Source organism: Seriola dumerili, unplaced genomic scaffold (assembly GCF_002260705.1).
Source record: "Seriola dumerili isolate Sdu_G_001 unplaced genomic scaffold, Sdu_1.0 BDQW01000043.1, whole genome shotgun sequence".
NCBI lineage: Eukaryota > Metazoa > Chordata > Actinopteri > Carangiformes > Carangidae > Seriola > Seriola dumerili.
The window spans coordinates 1,227,553-1,243,421 of record NW_019174298.1 but is presented as its reverse complement, the minus strand read 5'-3'; the positions used below and the strand labels follow the sequence as shown (position 1 = coordinate 1,243,421).

At 41.0% G+C, this 15,869-nt stretch overlaps 1 protein-coding gene across 1 annotated transcript; it reads left to right on the top strand.

Moving 5' to 3' along the window:
* The first annotated feature begins 699 nt into the window (after window positions 1-699).
* LOC111217275 (dysbindin-like) lies at window positions 700-10,290 on the top strand. Its single transcript, XM_022739057.1, has 4 exons — window positions 700-877; window positions 8,633-8,782; window positions 9,141-9,290; window positions 9,995-10,290. Exons 1-4 carry the CDS (start codon window positions 835-837, stop codon window positions 10,288-10,290), a joined length of 639 nt encoding a protein of 212 aa, XP_022594778.1. The 5' UTR covers window positions 700-834.
* The last annotated feature ends 5,579 nt before the right edge of the window (window positions 10,291-15,869 follow it).

Sequence of the window (15,869 nt, the reverse complement as noted above, 5' to 3'; positions counted from 1 at the left end):
AATTAACAAAAAACAACATGAGATGATGTAATACAACAACAAAAAATTCACAGTATTTCATAGGTTTTGTACAGTGTAACATATAGTAGGTGATAACAGTCAGTCATGTACATTGTCGTTGTTTTCCTGTTATACTGAGAGAGACTGTAGTGACTTATTGATTCACTTCTCGCTTTTATCCTACAACAAAGTGAATAAATAAATAATATAAAGAGAAGCCTGAGGGTTGAGATGGGAGGGGTTTAATCCTGGTATATTCCTCAATATTATGTAAAAAGCCTGTGCTCCTCCTGATCCAGCTGACCCCCTCGTTGTCATCAGTTGGTACAGGCCACAGTGCCGTAGCCCACTATTTCACCCCCCCCCCCCCCCCCCTAAGCCGCACAGCTCCTTACAACTCAACTGAGCCTGTCTGACAGAGAGAGCAAGACAGCGTGTGTGTGTGTGTCCATGTGTGTGTGTGTGAGACATAGAGAGGCATCCGAGATGAGAGTGTGAAGCAGTGAGAGGGAAAACCTAGAAAGAACAGCAAAGGCAGTCAGAAAGGGGGGAGGACGTCAGCCAGCACAGCCAAAAAAAAAAGAAGAAAAAAAAGGCAGAGCAGATTAGAATAAAAGAGAGGACAAGAGAAGAGGGGAGGGAGATAAAGGGTAATGTGAGTCTACTGTGTTTGATGGTTCTGGCACCAAAGTCAAGAGACTGGCAATGACTAGATGACCAGCCACTACACACACCAGCATCCTGTCCTGGAGCCTTGACAGGAGGGGACAAGAAAAATCCCCACACACTCAAAGGCAAAACACTCTCTTCAAACAATCCCACATCCACTGGATCATGTCGTCTACTGGGTCAACCTACCACAACAAGCGACTGGCATGTAAGTAACCAACAGTGTATGAGTTGACAGAAATGCAGCTGAAGAGAATGTGGCACTAAGAAGAAGACTTGCAGCACATTGTAACTTTATGTCGTGTACAGGGAATTACTCTGCATTGTTGCTGTAATTTCACATGTGACGTGCTCTTCTCTCAGTTACGGGCAGTCATTTATCACATTCATTTCTAGAGCATAGTCTCTTCAGTTTCTAATTGAAAATGTTAGCATTTCATTAGCTAGATAAGCTTTGATATAAAACAAGTAGTGGGGGATAAATTCCTGACGACTCACAACTGAGCATTCAGAGCCTGACAACAAAACAGTCAACTCCTTCATGAGACGTGTTCAGTGTTCGAGCATTAGTTAGTTTACTTAAGGATCAATACAGTATGTATATTAGGTGCTGTGTGGCTGCTACATAATATTCTCTAAGCTATTTCTAAGTTTCCTCTGAAAACTGTCCCCAAAGGATTAATTAAATTATTACCAACTAATAATTACACATATTCACTTAATCCTTTTACATCCTGGCCCAGCTCTGAACCAACCCTCATTAGCAGTGGAGCTCTATCTGTCCAAAGTAATAATAACAGCCAAAGGCCATCCCTTTTTAACCAAATTAGCCTGATGTCCTTGATGGTGGTGCAACGCTGTTGATCCAGATGACGTTCAATTACATCAAAGGCATAACCACTACTACACACTTCTCCTAGAGTCTGACCAAACTAAAAGAAGAAAGTCTTCACTTAGAATCAGGGAAGCAAAGCGAGTTGCTGCCTGCTTGCCAGGGAAACACTGTCTTGCTATCTAACTGAACAAATGACCCCATGAGAGCAGTTTGCTCTACTTGAGCGTAGAGAGAACAATTTGCTGTTTTCTCATGCTACTTGCTGCTTTAATGAATAAATTTGTGTGTGGGTGAGTGTTTCTTACTGTATACAGAGTAGAGCCAGAGCACTGCATATGAGCTCTGCGCAGACTACTGAAAGCCCTGTTTTGATTGACCTTAATAGGGAGTAGTGGGCATGGCAGGAGGTCATCTTTGCATTTAGCCCTGAGTGAAGTGCCTTAATGGCTTCGGGAATGGGAATGGCCTGGGAGTACACAATCTGATCAGACACTTAGAGAGCGGGTGGACAGACAAGGTTCAAGATATCATCACAGCGTTGGGATCATAAGACCCTGAAAATGAGAATGAACTAATGGAATGGTTTTAGACTTCAAGACAGAGAGGGGTGGAGAAGATAAGAGAGTCCATGTAAGTATTTATTGCTCCAGGCCTCAGGTTGAGCTTCCTGCAGTATGACGTAGTATGACGATGATGGCGGTGGGTGCTGTGGAAAGAGGCGGGACGTGGTATCATAAATGACCTGTCTGGATTTACTTTCTACTACGTGGTTGTGTGTTTATGGATAGGCATGTGTGTTTGTGTGTGTGTGTTTGTGTGTGTGTATGTTTGTGTGTGTGTGTGTGTGTGTGCAGTCAGGGGAGTCGGGAGGCACGGTGGGGGAGGTGGCTGTTGTGGTGCAGTGATCTCACTCATAAATGATTTATGCTTGATGGACTGCTGTGGCTACGAGGCCGGCAGAGAAGAGTGAGCGGCTCGGTAAATAACAACAGTAATACCTAAAAATGATGTGGCTGTATGCTGCTGGGAGCTGGGTGACACCATCATCAGTCCTGGGGTGGGGGTGGGGTGGGGGGCTGCAGGAGAGGAGGGGTGGAGTTTGAGATAGATGGGCTGTCAAATGTGACTGGCCATGCAGCGCAATAGCCCCACTAGCTCTGTCTCACACACGTAAACACCTGGTCTCTCTGTTCACTGGAAACAGAAAGATGATCATGGGATTTCTTTCCACTTGCCACAAGGGGATTGAATGCTACACCATGTGACTCTTTGGTTCAATAGGAACATTTGTTCCCTGCTTTCGGTGCAGTTCCCAGGACTCTTGATGTATGACTGCACCATTAAAATGATACAGAGCGACTGATGACGCATTTATTCAGAGTTGAATGTTTTCCTCGTAGAAAAGGTGCTGGTAATGTAGCCATAAAGAAGACAACAGAGAGAAACAAATACACATTGCATGCTGGGGCAAAATGAAACAACCAGAGAGACTGATGTGTCATTTATCATACTTGGTAAAAAAGACTAGTAGTGTGTGTTATCAGGAGCACTGCAGTGGAAGTGGTAAAAGGATCAGACCCTGCAGAATAACCAGAAGGATGAAAAAATCATGTGCTTCAGCTAAACCGTCACCTCTGACCCTTCACCACCCACCCCCTCCTTCTGCACGCACAAGCATCTCTACATCCTGTGTTAGACTCCCAGACATAAAGAACTGCTTATGATCTGATCAACATCAAAAGAGTATTAAAAATCAGGACAAAAAAACAACAAATGCACAAAATTGTATGGCATCATTGCACCTTTGAATTTTTCAGTATGGGGTTAATCTGAGGCAAGCAGACCCAGTTAAGCTTTGCCTCAAATCACTGACACTACAGTTACGTTATACCAGGAATAATGCACAGCATGCTCAGGTTGCATAACACCACACTCCACTTTCTTTCTTTCTTTCTTTCTTTCTTTCTTTCTCACTTACAAAGTGAGCCCACATCCTACATGCATGCATGCACATACACTACAATCAAGGCTTTAAGCTGTTGGGTTATGCTCTACAATGCAGTAGTCCTGTGTTATAGGGTGTGCAGTTGAGGGATTGTACCGGTATTGTATAACAGTAAGCCCCAGGTAATTATGGCTCAGTGTGGGCTGAGATGGAGCATGGATTTGTGGGTAGGGGGCATAGGTCCTGTCACAGATCACAAGTGTCATGGAATTTCAGTAGGGTAGCTCTTTAAATACTGTGAGGCTTAACTCGGTTAGTGGCCTACACAACATTTATCTTTCTGTCTCCACGCAGACTGAAGCTAACCCTCTAATGTTTTTCTAAATGAACTCTGTTGAGGGAGCTACTGTATAGACTTCAGTATTACTGTGTACAGAGGCCATCATCACCACCACCACCACCACCACCTCCTTTGAAGTCTGTATTTTATCTCAAAAATGTCAAAACATTTCCTTTCCAAAGGCTCCAATGATGGCAGCTCATTTTCCTGGAAATATTCCCAATATTTGCCACTCATACGCCAACTTCTTGAATCTTGCCAACTTCCGGAGTCATTAAGTTTTGGTCTCTCTGAGTACAGTCACATCAACCCTACAATAAAACTGATTGTCTGTTAAATGCTGTCCCCTAATAGAGATCATCCAATCACAGCTTAACAACTGGGAACTTGGCACAGTGGGTCTGTCAAGCTCTGGATTTCTCCACATGTTGAAACCTGCGAATGAGGCTGTATGTGATACTCTGTGACTGAAGAGGCCTTTGTAGCCTTTACAAAACCAAAACCACAACAGCAAAGATGTAAAGAATGGATTACTTTGATGTAAGCCACAAAGGTTAGCATGTCTGCCTGAACTAGCTTCGTACCTGCAGCAGTAAGCTAGTGTTGTTTCCCAAGGCCAGGGGCTTGTGATAAACTACACACACAGACCACAGTCAGTCCAGAAAAAGTAACTGTATCTGACTGTTTCTATTGGCCAAATTTTCCCCCACTAAGGTTGAACAAAAGCCATGACTTGTCATTCTGCCAGTCACACATTCACTGAAGCAAACACAGGGAGAATATTCTCAAAGGTTGGTGCTGATGCAAACGTGCCATGGTAAAACATCAGAAGAGAATCTAATCTGCAGAGAAAATGCAGGTTCACCGCAGAAGCCTTCAGTCGTCCAAAGACTATACCTTCATGGGCTGCATGCACCCATAAAAGGAGGTGGTCCCTGGACTGAGACTCCAGTTCTAATTCCTGGATCCTGTTATGCAGTGCTAAGGATAAAACACTGCTACTCTGTCCCAGGGTAATCATCAGCAAAATGAGTTTGAGATGGGAGACACTGCCAGAACCAGTTTTTGCACAGAGCAGTCGTACTGAATTATTAATTCTGGCTTTCTTTTCAGATAATATTGTTTTTGCTGTCCATCAGTGGTTGTAACAAATTCATAATGTGGTTTAGTGCAGTGTCAGTAGTCATAGTCACACACTATATCTGGTGAATCACTGTGGAACCAGCAGATTTGAGGCCTGGTGCCCTCCTTATATCCTCTCCATCTTCTTCCTTTATAAGTTCTGTCTCCTAATATCCTGAGGCCAACACTTCTCTAACAAAGCAGCAGTCAGCCATCACAGCTGTTCTCTGTTCATTGACCCGCCCATAGTAAATCCTTTCCATGTGACCTGCGTTTCACAGCCTAGATAAGGGTGAGGCAGCAGAACCAAAGAACTGAATGGGTTACCCTGTTTAACACCAAGACTACTTTATCACTTTGTGCTTACTGACCCTTGCTACAAACTTGTCTCGAACATCATTGTCGCTCTTGTGCTGGCAGTCACTGATCAAACATACTGTTATTCATTATGCAATAACTGCTCATTTTCCCACAATATGATTTTTTTTTCCTTTGGATTGCCTCTGAGAGACTTGAACTTACGTATAAGTAAAGAGCAAATAACATCGGACTCAAGATTTAAAGTGGAAAAAAAAAAAAACAGCGAATGATCATTGGCAGCTAATGACCCCTGTCAAAAGCAAGGGATTCCCCAGCAGAGGCTATGAACACTTTCTGGGTCTCTCGCAGAGCATGGTAGTAGAGTAACTGTAGCCAGTTTGCATGGAGACCTCCTACATGTCTTCCACAGCAGGGTGGTAGAAAACTCTCAGGTTATCTGAATGAGTCAGCCTTTTACATACATGGTCTTCTCCCACGCAAGGGCAGACAGATGGAGATATGAAGCTGAGCCTGTGCGTGGGTTGGACATGTCCACTGGCTATCTCAACCTCAGTAGTGAAATGTGATTTTTAGATGAAGAGACAAAGAAAAAAAAAAAAAGGAGAGAGACATGCTCAGAGAGAGGGACAGAAAGAGAGAGACCCATGCAGCCACCAGGGAAAACTGAAGTTTATGTAAGCTGTGTAGATTCATCATCATCATTAGGAAGCCTCGTCATTGCTGAAACAGCCTGTAGTAACTGCTTTATTTGTCTAAAGCTTCCCGCTGCTGTAAAATGTTGACTGCTGAGGAACCATGGACACTAGCAGGGGGCAACAATGTCAGGTTGAGGCCATAGGTCTCATGAGTAACTCACACTGTTCTTGCTGTGTGTTGTCTTGCTGGACTGATGGGAAATGGCTGGGCCACTGGCGTGTCTACGTTTCTTGGGGCCTGGGCTGAGGGTGGCGGGGGTCAATCGAATCCATTTTCTATATTTGATTATTTCAGGTGTGTTTACAAAGACACACCCATTGCAGGGAAATTGAAAGCAAAAAACCCATCAAAGAGTAAGGTGCTGGGCCAACACAAGCCTTCAGATGGTGTTTTGATCATTATGACGATGATGATGGAGAAGAGTTGCTAGCGGATAATACTTGTCTTATGTTGCAATCGTGAAAGATAAAATAACTGCAGTCTTGGTAACTTTCCAGAGTTGTAAACTTGAGTCGTAAACTGCTGCATGACATATTTTGGCATCTGATAAAAATGTATTATCTTATTAAGTTATTGAGGTCAAACCTATGTTGCCTCTCACTTATATCTGTCTTTCCTTTACAGTAATCTGTCACCCTTGACATAGCACACTGCAGTGTTTGCAGTACAGTATGTATAACACATAGTGTGTGGAACAGCGCCTACGTGTGGGGCAGTTGTGGGAATTACTTAGATACGGCAATAGGATATTACTCATCCACTCCATGTTATTATAATTAGAGCAGGAAAAAATGAATAGTTAGATATATTAGCAAGATTTGAATTGTTTGCATTCATATCTGGATAATGGTTTATATGTAACAACACTGTAAGCTTTATATCATTGACTGTGTTCCCAGTTACTTCACCAGCTGTTATCACCAAATATCCGTCAGAGAGACTGTGAACCACAGAGTGGTTTCCTGCCTCCACAGACAGCTTGACTGACAGACTAAAGGGTTGTTGTTAGTGCATGACAGTGGACACACACACACCCCTCCAGCGCTGAGGAAGAGTGATTGATAGGTTGACTAGGAATGGGTCTCCAGAGGGGGAGCTGTCTGAAGAGGAAGGTTGGGTGACACCAGATGCGTTGCTGTGTTTGTTTTCAAACAGGAGAAAAGCAGCATTCACAAGGTCTGCATGTAGATGAAGTGAAGTGAATGTTGTTACTGTGCATGCTGGATCCATCTGCCGGCATCCTGTAAACATGTTAGTCATGGAAGATTGTTACACATTACACACACTGGGTGACAAAATGAGCATAAACTAAATAGCAAAAGCATGAATGCATAAGCACACATACAGTCTTTGTGATCATGCACACACTTACTGATTCATACATATGCAAGCACACACACACACACAACCATAAAAAACACTGGTGACATGAGTCAAAGTGTCAGCTCATGGAGCCCAGTGGGAGAAGGCACAGTGTGTGCTGAGGATGCAGCGTGGTTACACAACCACTGCTGGTCAGCTGGGCAGAGGTCGATGCTGGAGGCAGACCTATGGACAGATGCTTGCTTGATTTTCGTGCCTCTATTTTCACATACTCAAATCCATAAAAAAAAAAGAGCCCAGTAAAGCAACATGCAGCTAGCTAGTGCATTTTCAGAGATTTGCAAGGTTTGCAGTGTGAGTCTGCAAAGACAGAGAAAGGAGTAACTGCAGCTCAAAAATAGTGCTTGCATAAGGAATATGTTTAAATTGCTTATTCTAACCACACTCCAAACCAATTCCAACATCTTGAAAGGTAAATAAAAAGCCACCCTGTCCGACTAACACTGTTTTGGCATGATGACCAATTTCTGTCAACTCATCCATTTATCAGAGACTGCAATCCCCGATTGGATACATCTGTGCAATGTGCCATCGGGAGCACGGTTTGCACAGAATAAGGAAAAGCAAAAGCTACATTTTCCCACAAATTATTACTTTAAAAAATATAGATGCAGCAGAATAATCACATAGCTAATGTGATGCCATTAAATTCAAACTGCATGTCTGATCATGACCGCCAGAGGTCAGACTAATCTCATCAGAACTTTTTTCTTTGCCTTGAGAAAAGTCACAGACAGGGCTGAGTGGATGGCAAGTAAGAGGAGGATGCACAAGAAAGGACCGGAGTAACGTAAACAAGAAACATTTGGATCAATAGTATAATAGCAGGTTACTAAAACAACTCTGTCTTTACATTGAAAACATAGCTTTTTTTGTGCTTTTTTTTTATTTTAGAAAAATATTTTCTATTGACGGCAACTTCTTTTAAACACTGACAACATGTCAAAACCTGAGTTGTTTTGTGTATGTGTTAAGTGTGAGATATGACAGGACTTGCTCCAAATTACTTCAAATTTAAATTGCAATAGCTTCCAACAATTTCAGTTGTGACTTGGCAAGCTATAAATCAAGTATGTGACCACCTTTTGTAGCAGTTTCACAACCGTAACAAAGACACAAATCAGGCAACTGAGAGATTGGGCTCACAGTTAAGTAACAGGTCGTCATGTGTCGGGCAGAATAAGACAGGTCATAAATATTCCATCTGCTATCAAGAGAAAGCCATTTTTTTGCATTTGAAAAAAAAGACAATACGCCACACATTAAAAGGCAGTTGAAGTTAATATATTGATATGTTTTTTGTGTGTTTTTTGTTGGTCAGCGGAGACAGACAACACTCAGAGGGTGTTAGACAATGATTCTGCCCAGCACCTGAAGATGCGGGAGAGACAGCGCTTTTTTGAAGAGGTCTACCAGCATGATGTAGACAACTACTTGCCCTCTGCTCACCTGCAGATCGACTGCAGGAAACGTGAGTAACTGTCGTCTTACATGGTTTTCTGTCCTGGGGGCATAACTACTTAAATGATTAAATGACAAGTGGATATAAAATGTTATTTGCTGATGGGCAGCTGTTTCACTTTTGCCCAATTTTGCTCTGAAAGAACAAGATTTAGCAAATTATTTACATGTTTAAAATACATTCATAGCCATAATGGACGCTGTTTATGAACATAATTTAAACGGATTAAGACATTAGCAAAACTATCCAGGTGACAATGACTCATAAGTCAAATACTGCATCATGCATGTTGTCAAATGATATGTATCACTTTAGATATGTACAGTGTATATTGATGTTATAAATGCTGCTCTGCCCATAAACACAGCTCCCATGGGCAGCATCTCATCTATGGAGGTAAATGTGGATGTCCTAGAGCAGATGGACCTGATGGACATATCTGACCAGGAGGCTCTCGACGTGTTTCTTAACTCAGGCTCTGGAGCAGACGAGGGAGCGCTGGCATCCCCACTACCAGGTGCACTGACTGCCTCTAAGTTACAAACGACCTTCTGCCATTAGTGGTTTGAATATGGAGTAAATATCTAAGACTGAAGTCATTTGCCTCATTTAAAATTGACACATTATGGGACATTATGGTGGAATAGTGTGCAAACACTGAAACTATGAACTCTTCTAGTGATCTCTACATTCTACTGGCCAATGAAAAAACAACCTAGGTTTTTATTTTGGTTTCCTCATGAGTCACGAGTCATATGATTTACAGCTTCAGGTTTGTTCCTTAAGCAACAAATATTTTAGGTTCACAACTGTTGTAGGTTGTGCCATGAGAAAACTCCCAAGACTGCTTTGATGTGAAAATTACAAATGTTTCCACAGCTTGAGAATTTATTTGTAGTTTTTGTGATATAGAAACTCATAAAATCAACACCCAAGAGTCTGCTGCAAAACAGACTTAACAACTTATTAGAAAATGTAATTTCTACATAAAGTCATAAATGTACCTTTTTACATTGACAACATTTTTCAAACACTTTCAGTTGCATTGCATGCACATGCACAAATTTGACTTGGAAACACAAAGTTATTTTTTGGGGTGTTGTCAGAACTACACTATTTGCGTGACAGACCTACATTTTATTCATGAGAAACACTGAGTAATGCAGGTGCACCATACTCAAAGGACAGGTACCAACATGTTCTAACAGCTTCTGTTTACAGAGTGTGAGGACGAAGACGAAGATGAGGAGGATGAAGATGCAGAGGTTGTCTACAGGGAACGTGCACCTTTGAAACGGCAAAATGAAGTTTGCCGTGGCTCAAAGTCTCGCATGTCCTCTACATCGTCTGGCTCAAGTGACACCAGCGGGGCTGGAGTGGATACACCCGTGATCCAGTCGGACGATGAAGAAGTCCATGCTGACACTCTGCTGCTTACCTCTGTTCCCCAAACCAGGGATGAAGAAACAGAGGAGGAAGATGAGGAGGAAAGATGCCTTTCAACTAAATCCTCATAAACACTGAATTTTACTGCACAGAGAGAGCAAAGGAGTCAGAGATCTCTCTCTCGCTCCACATTTGCATTCCTTTCTTTTGGGGAGAGCCCTAGCATGGTTGACCTGGCTGTGATTTTCTTTTGTGATTCTCTTTTTGACTGTTTTCTTGAGTAACTTGGCCTTTTCTTTACAACTTAAAATGTACTCTATTTTTCCTAGTATCTGTTAAATACTCGATTTAGTTTCTTGAAGCTCTTGGTAAAAGTGTCCTGACATTTCAGGCAAATCATATAAGGCATATCATCCCCATGCACTAACATGTTGTGGCTGAGATAAAATAATTTGTTGGCTGAACCTTTGTTCCTCTCAGTGCCAATGGGAAACTAACTGAAAGCACAGGTCCTGAGCAGCCACATGGAGCCTGACGGTTGCACTAAATCTTTGCTTAGACTTTCTGGGTAAAGCAAAAGTAAAAAAAAAACTAAAACGGAGGGAAGTCATACTGTATTCACCAAACAAATGCAGACATGTGCAAAGAAAAGGAAAATCCATGGCATCTTTATAAAAAATAATGAAACTTTTTTTTTTACTTTTACTACACTTGAATTTGAATACCTTGGATTTTCCATGGATTTATTGGCATTTAGATTACAACAGAGAGCAGCCGCCTCTTGAGAGCTATACCAGACCACCACATCAAACTGTGGTGAGCTATTTAGTCTATTTTTTCATGGTTATGCTTTTACTTTTTTTTTTGTCTGCTCGGTGACAATTGCTTTGAGCATTCAAAACGTTAAGACTTCAAACTGACAGCTCTTGACTGCACGGCTTTAAAGGCCACATGTGACAGGATCGTGCATCTTCATCTTGTGTTGTGTTGTGAGGATCAACATGAGGCAGAAATGAGGCACAGTGAGCAAAACCCAACAAAAGGTTTCATTCCTCCAACACTGTAATCAGTTATCGATTTGCCATGTGCATGTGCAAACTATTTACAGTATCATGAGTGGAACTGTGTTTGTAAATGCATGCCATTTTCTTCTTGTTAGTGACGACGTTATTTGATTTCAACTCTGTAACTAAAAAGTGTTTCATTACTGATCTATGCAGGTGATACCTGTACTGAAAGCAACATTTTCATCCATGCAGGAATTGATTTGTTCGTTTACATACAGTGTCTAACATGTTTGTTCATATGGGTGTGTCAATATATGGGCGTGTGAATGTTGATGGTCAACATTACAAAACAACCTTTTTACAGTGTCAGTCATGATGTATATCTCTAACCTGTCTGAACATCTTGTCATGAACTAAAAAAAATAAACCACATGGTGTGTTTATCTGTGTTGTCTTTCTTTCCCTCACTTGCTTTTGGTCTCTCCTTCAGTTTTTCTCATACTGCCACATTCTGCTATTGGTTCGCCACCCTTCAGACACAAAGACGGCTCTGATGTTTCTAAACCTCCCTCTGACTCAGCAGTCAATAATAACAACATGTAACAAATAAAGAAATGCAAAAAATGTTGGCAGCAAATTTTATGATGCTTAAGAGGCCTGGCATAGTCTACTGTATGTTTGAATGACAGGCTGAAAATCACACCAGAAAGACAGTAAGATAACCACAAAGAGACCCACACATTTAAGCACAGAACGAAGAGTGTGCATTTACACTGAAATCGCTTTAAGTATAGGCGTCTACACGTATCCAGGTCCAGTACAAACAGGAGGAACATTATCACGGCATGCAAATTTTGTTTCAGTTTTCCTACTGGCGCTGGTCTGATGATTTTTTAAAAATAGAATCAAATAATTGTGAATCAACATCTGTTTACCTGTATGATCGTGTGCCAAGGACTTAAGGGATTTACAGAACTGACTGACGCACATGGGACGCTGTTCTCGCCTTTTCTTGTCCACTGGGCATTCTAGTTCTACTAGTTTTACAAGGTTGGCCTGTAGTTTACTCTCAGTTGTCTTTGATGACACATCCTTAGATACCATTGTGGTCTTTGGCTGGTTTGTTTTTCCTCTGCCAAAACAATGTATATTTTAATGTATTACAATAAAACCCTCCCTTTCCGCTACATCATCAATCTTTTTGTGTGCTGACCCCCCAAAGTTCAGGTAGTTCAGAAACAAAAAAAACCAGTCCAACGACATCATTAAACCAAAGTCAACATTAGTTAATCCTTCTTTTCTAGTTCCACCAGTTTGTCATCTCCCATTTTTCATCCAACGGTACTGTCTAAATTAGCTCCCTCTCTCCCTCATTGAGGTAATCAAAGGTGAAATGAAGGCTGTAATCTGATCGATGAAAGGATCTTCTTATACCTGGATCCCTATAGACCACCTTAAAACCCTACAACCTTCCACAAGTTTGAGTACATGCATAGCATATAACGGTTTCCTACAGAGGAATGTGATCCTGTAGGATGGCAAAACAACGGAGCCTTAAGATGAACAGAGGCCAGATCAGTTGGGTGGAGCTCTCTTGTACATTTTTTCTGGCAAGAGTTTCATTCTATTTCAGTCTTCTCACGATAGCTGCTGAGTAAAAATCAAATTTTATGATATTCCCACACCATCAAGACGCTGACTAGCAGGGCAGGTATCTGCAGGTAATTTTTTTTATCAGAAAGACAACAATAGCTTTCTGATAAATTCATATGTTGGGGATTATTAGGTTTTAAGATCATACACAGTAATTACTTATTCATGCATAAACTCCTTATATTAGTAGCAAGCGTGACAAGTGGACTTTAATCACGCCTGTCTGGGTCAAATTGATCTCTATAAGCGGATGATAGCCGCTTTTTGTTTTGTTTTTTCCTTTTTTTTTATTTCTCATGCAGATTACCACCTAAGTGACATTTGTATATATATATCACATGAATATAAAGTAGTGAAACGGACAGCTTTGCTATTTACTGGTTTAAAGATAAAATAATATAAACTGAGCCGTGGTCCTCTCCTGCTCCAAGCATAGTCGGAATGGCCAGGGTGAAAGCATTACACTCCACTGATGTCGCATACCTGCTGCTGTGAGAGAGCGCGACGAGTGTTATGCAATGTAAAAGATCCAAATGTGAGAAACGCAGGAACTGGAGGGCAAAATGACTCACTGAGCCACAGCGGTGAAGATATCACATAGCGTGCGCATGCAGACACACACACACACACACACACACACACGCACACGCACACGCACACATGTACACACGCACACACGCACACATACACGCACACACACACACACACATGAACCCTGTAAGCAGACAACTTGACTGACTGTGTGAATGAAAGTGAATGTCAGCATTTGCATATAGGATCTTGTCCCAGGCTTTTTGAACTATGTATGTTGGCATTCCACTGTAACTATGTCCTAATACATAAGCCTGAGTTTATGAAACTGCACCCACTAAACTCTCAAACATGCTGTAGGGCAGATAAGGATTTTTAACATCTGACACATATAAGATGCATGCATCAGGTAATTTTACAACCTGGCTGTGGTTTCTCCCTGTAAGCAGTTAGTTGGTCAACAGGGGTCAGTCTGTGTTTTCTCCATGAACTAATAACAGAGGTGGGAGTAAATCACACATGTCCAAGCCACAAGCAAGTCTCAAGGAAGTTCAAGTTACTGTGGTGAGAAATCAAGCCTGTCAAGTCAAGTCCCTGCTGTATGTAAAGCAAGACAATTCAAGTCATTGCTCAGATCAAGCACATCACAAGTCAAGTTCTATGAAATGTTAACGATCAACTCAAATTTCCACATTTAAAAGAAAGTAGTCATGAAAAGTTTAGCCTTATTTTCAACATGAATAAAACTGTTGCAGACTGCTTACACCTTATAAATCTTACTGAGTCCAGATCTGCTACGATTATTATTATTAGTCTTATTATTATTATTAACTCCACCAAAGAGGTTGTAGCTGCCTTGTGTGTTAGCTTCTGCTGGTCTGCCGCATCCCAGTAGGTTGCGAGGTTTGCAGGCATCACACTAGAAATTAGCTAGTTATTTTTCAAAAACAAAATTTAACTTCTTAACATCTAGAAAAATGTAAATATTTAATTGAAACTTCACACTCACACTACCCGCAGTCTTAGGTTATCAGGTCAGAGGCTGCTAGTGATCCCCCATACCCATTTTAAGACCTGAGGGCCTTTTCAAGCAGTGGCACCCAGACTGTGGAATGCACTGCCTCACTTTTTATGTCGCTTAAATCCTGTTGATTCTTTTAAAAAGCAGTTGAAGACTCTGTTACTCAAACAGACTTTTAGTTAGACAAGGGTTTTTACTGCTGTCTGATTTTATGTATCCCCATTGTGTTTATATGTCTTTTACATCTATTGTGAAGCACTTTGTGGTGTTTATCTGTGAAAGGTGCTATATAAATAAACTTTACTGACTTACTCACTAAATGGTCTGGTCTTTCTGAAATGTTCAAAATCGGCTTTCACCCACTATACTGCCCACTGCTGGAACCAGCTCAAATCTGCTCCAGCTGTAACTGACTTTAAAAGGAAGATAAAAAACTGTTCTATTCTCCACTGCCTTCATTTAATCTTTTAATCTGGCATTTTAATTCGATATTACCTGTTTTATAAACTGTGTTTTCATGCTGTTTTGACACTGTTTTCTTATTATACTTTTTACTTATACTTTTATGCTTCTTTTGTTTCTGTTAAGCACATTGAATGACCTCTGTGTATGATAATGTGCTATAGAAATAAATTTGCCTTGCCACCAAGACCCTATATGGGAAATTAATAAATGATGGTTTAAATAAATGGTTTGAATACATCAAGTAACAAGTAAAGATTGTTAAAATTATCAAATTTATTTGCACTGTTTGATTGCTTAGCCTGTTTGACTTCCCTTGAGGTTTTGGAAACAGCAATATACCAGCCACTCAGCCACATATTGTTTGTGAATGCCCTTTATGAGTATGAGTCTTTACTCAGACATCACATCAATGTAAGCAAGAAGCATCTTTGACATGCTGGATGGGTACAGTAAAAAAGAAACAACATAACTGCCCTCTTACTAAATTAAATACCCAATGGAATTGGGTGGGAACCTGTGAACCTGACAGTTCTGTCTTGGAGCAATAGATCTGCCCATTTTAATTGGCTTAATGTGTCATGTTATAAATCATACTCACATTTTATTTGAAGATTAAATAATAGTTTTGTTATTTATAATGTATTCTGATCCTATTTTAATGAATGTATAACTTGGGCTTGCTTTGTACCGATCCATCACTAACCATATTTTTTTTTCAGTTAAGGTCTAGTCTTTTCAAATATAGATATAATCGTTTAATAAACAGGTAAATATTCTGTAATTGCCACGTGCCTAACTACTAACTGATGGCAACTGTTCCACCTGCAGCCTTGTGCTACATGATCTCATAATCCCCGATCCATGCACAAGGGAGTGATTGGTCTATTACACAGAGGGAGTGCCTCCAAAACCTGCCAATTAATGTTGCCTGAGGTGAGATGGACAGAGTCATGCTCACAGGTTTTGGAAGAGCAAACACTACTTTTGTCATGTGTAATTTAATCCTATTTTACTGACTGTGTCACTGCGGCAA

What these genes read in the sequence shown, in the direction of transcription:
- LOC111217275 (XM_022739057.1), top strand. Translation starts at nt 835, where the DNA reads ATGTCGTCTACTGGGTCAACCTACCACAACAAGCGACTGGCAT. An exon ending in CCACAACAAGCGACTGGCAT is followed by an intron (nt 878 to 8,632) that starts GTAAGTAACCAA and finishes TTTGTTGGTCAG; the next exon opens with CGGAGACAGACAACACTCAG. An exon ending in GCTGGCATCCCCACTACCAG is followed by an intron (nt 9,291 to 9,994) that starts GTGCACTGACTG and finishes TTCTGTTTACAG; the next exon opens with AGTGTGAGGACGAAGACGAA.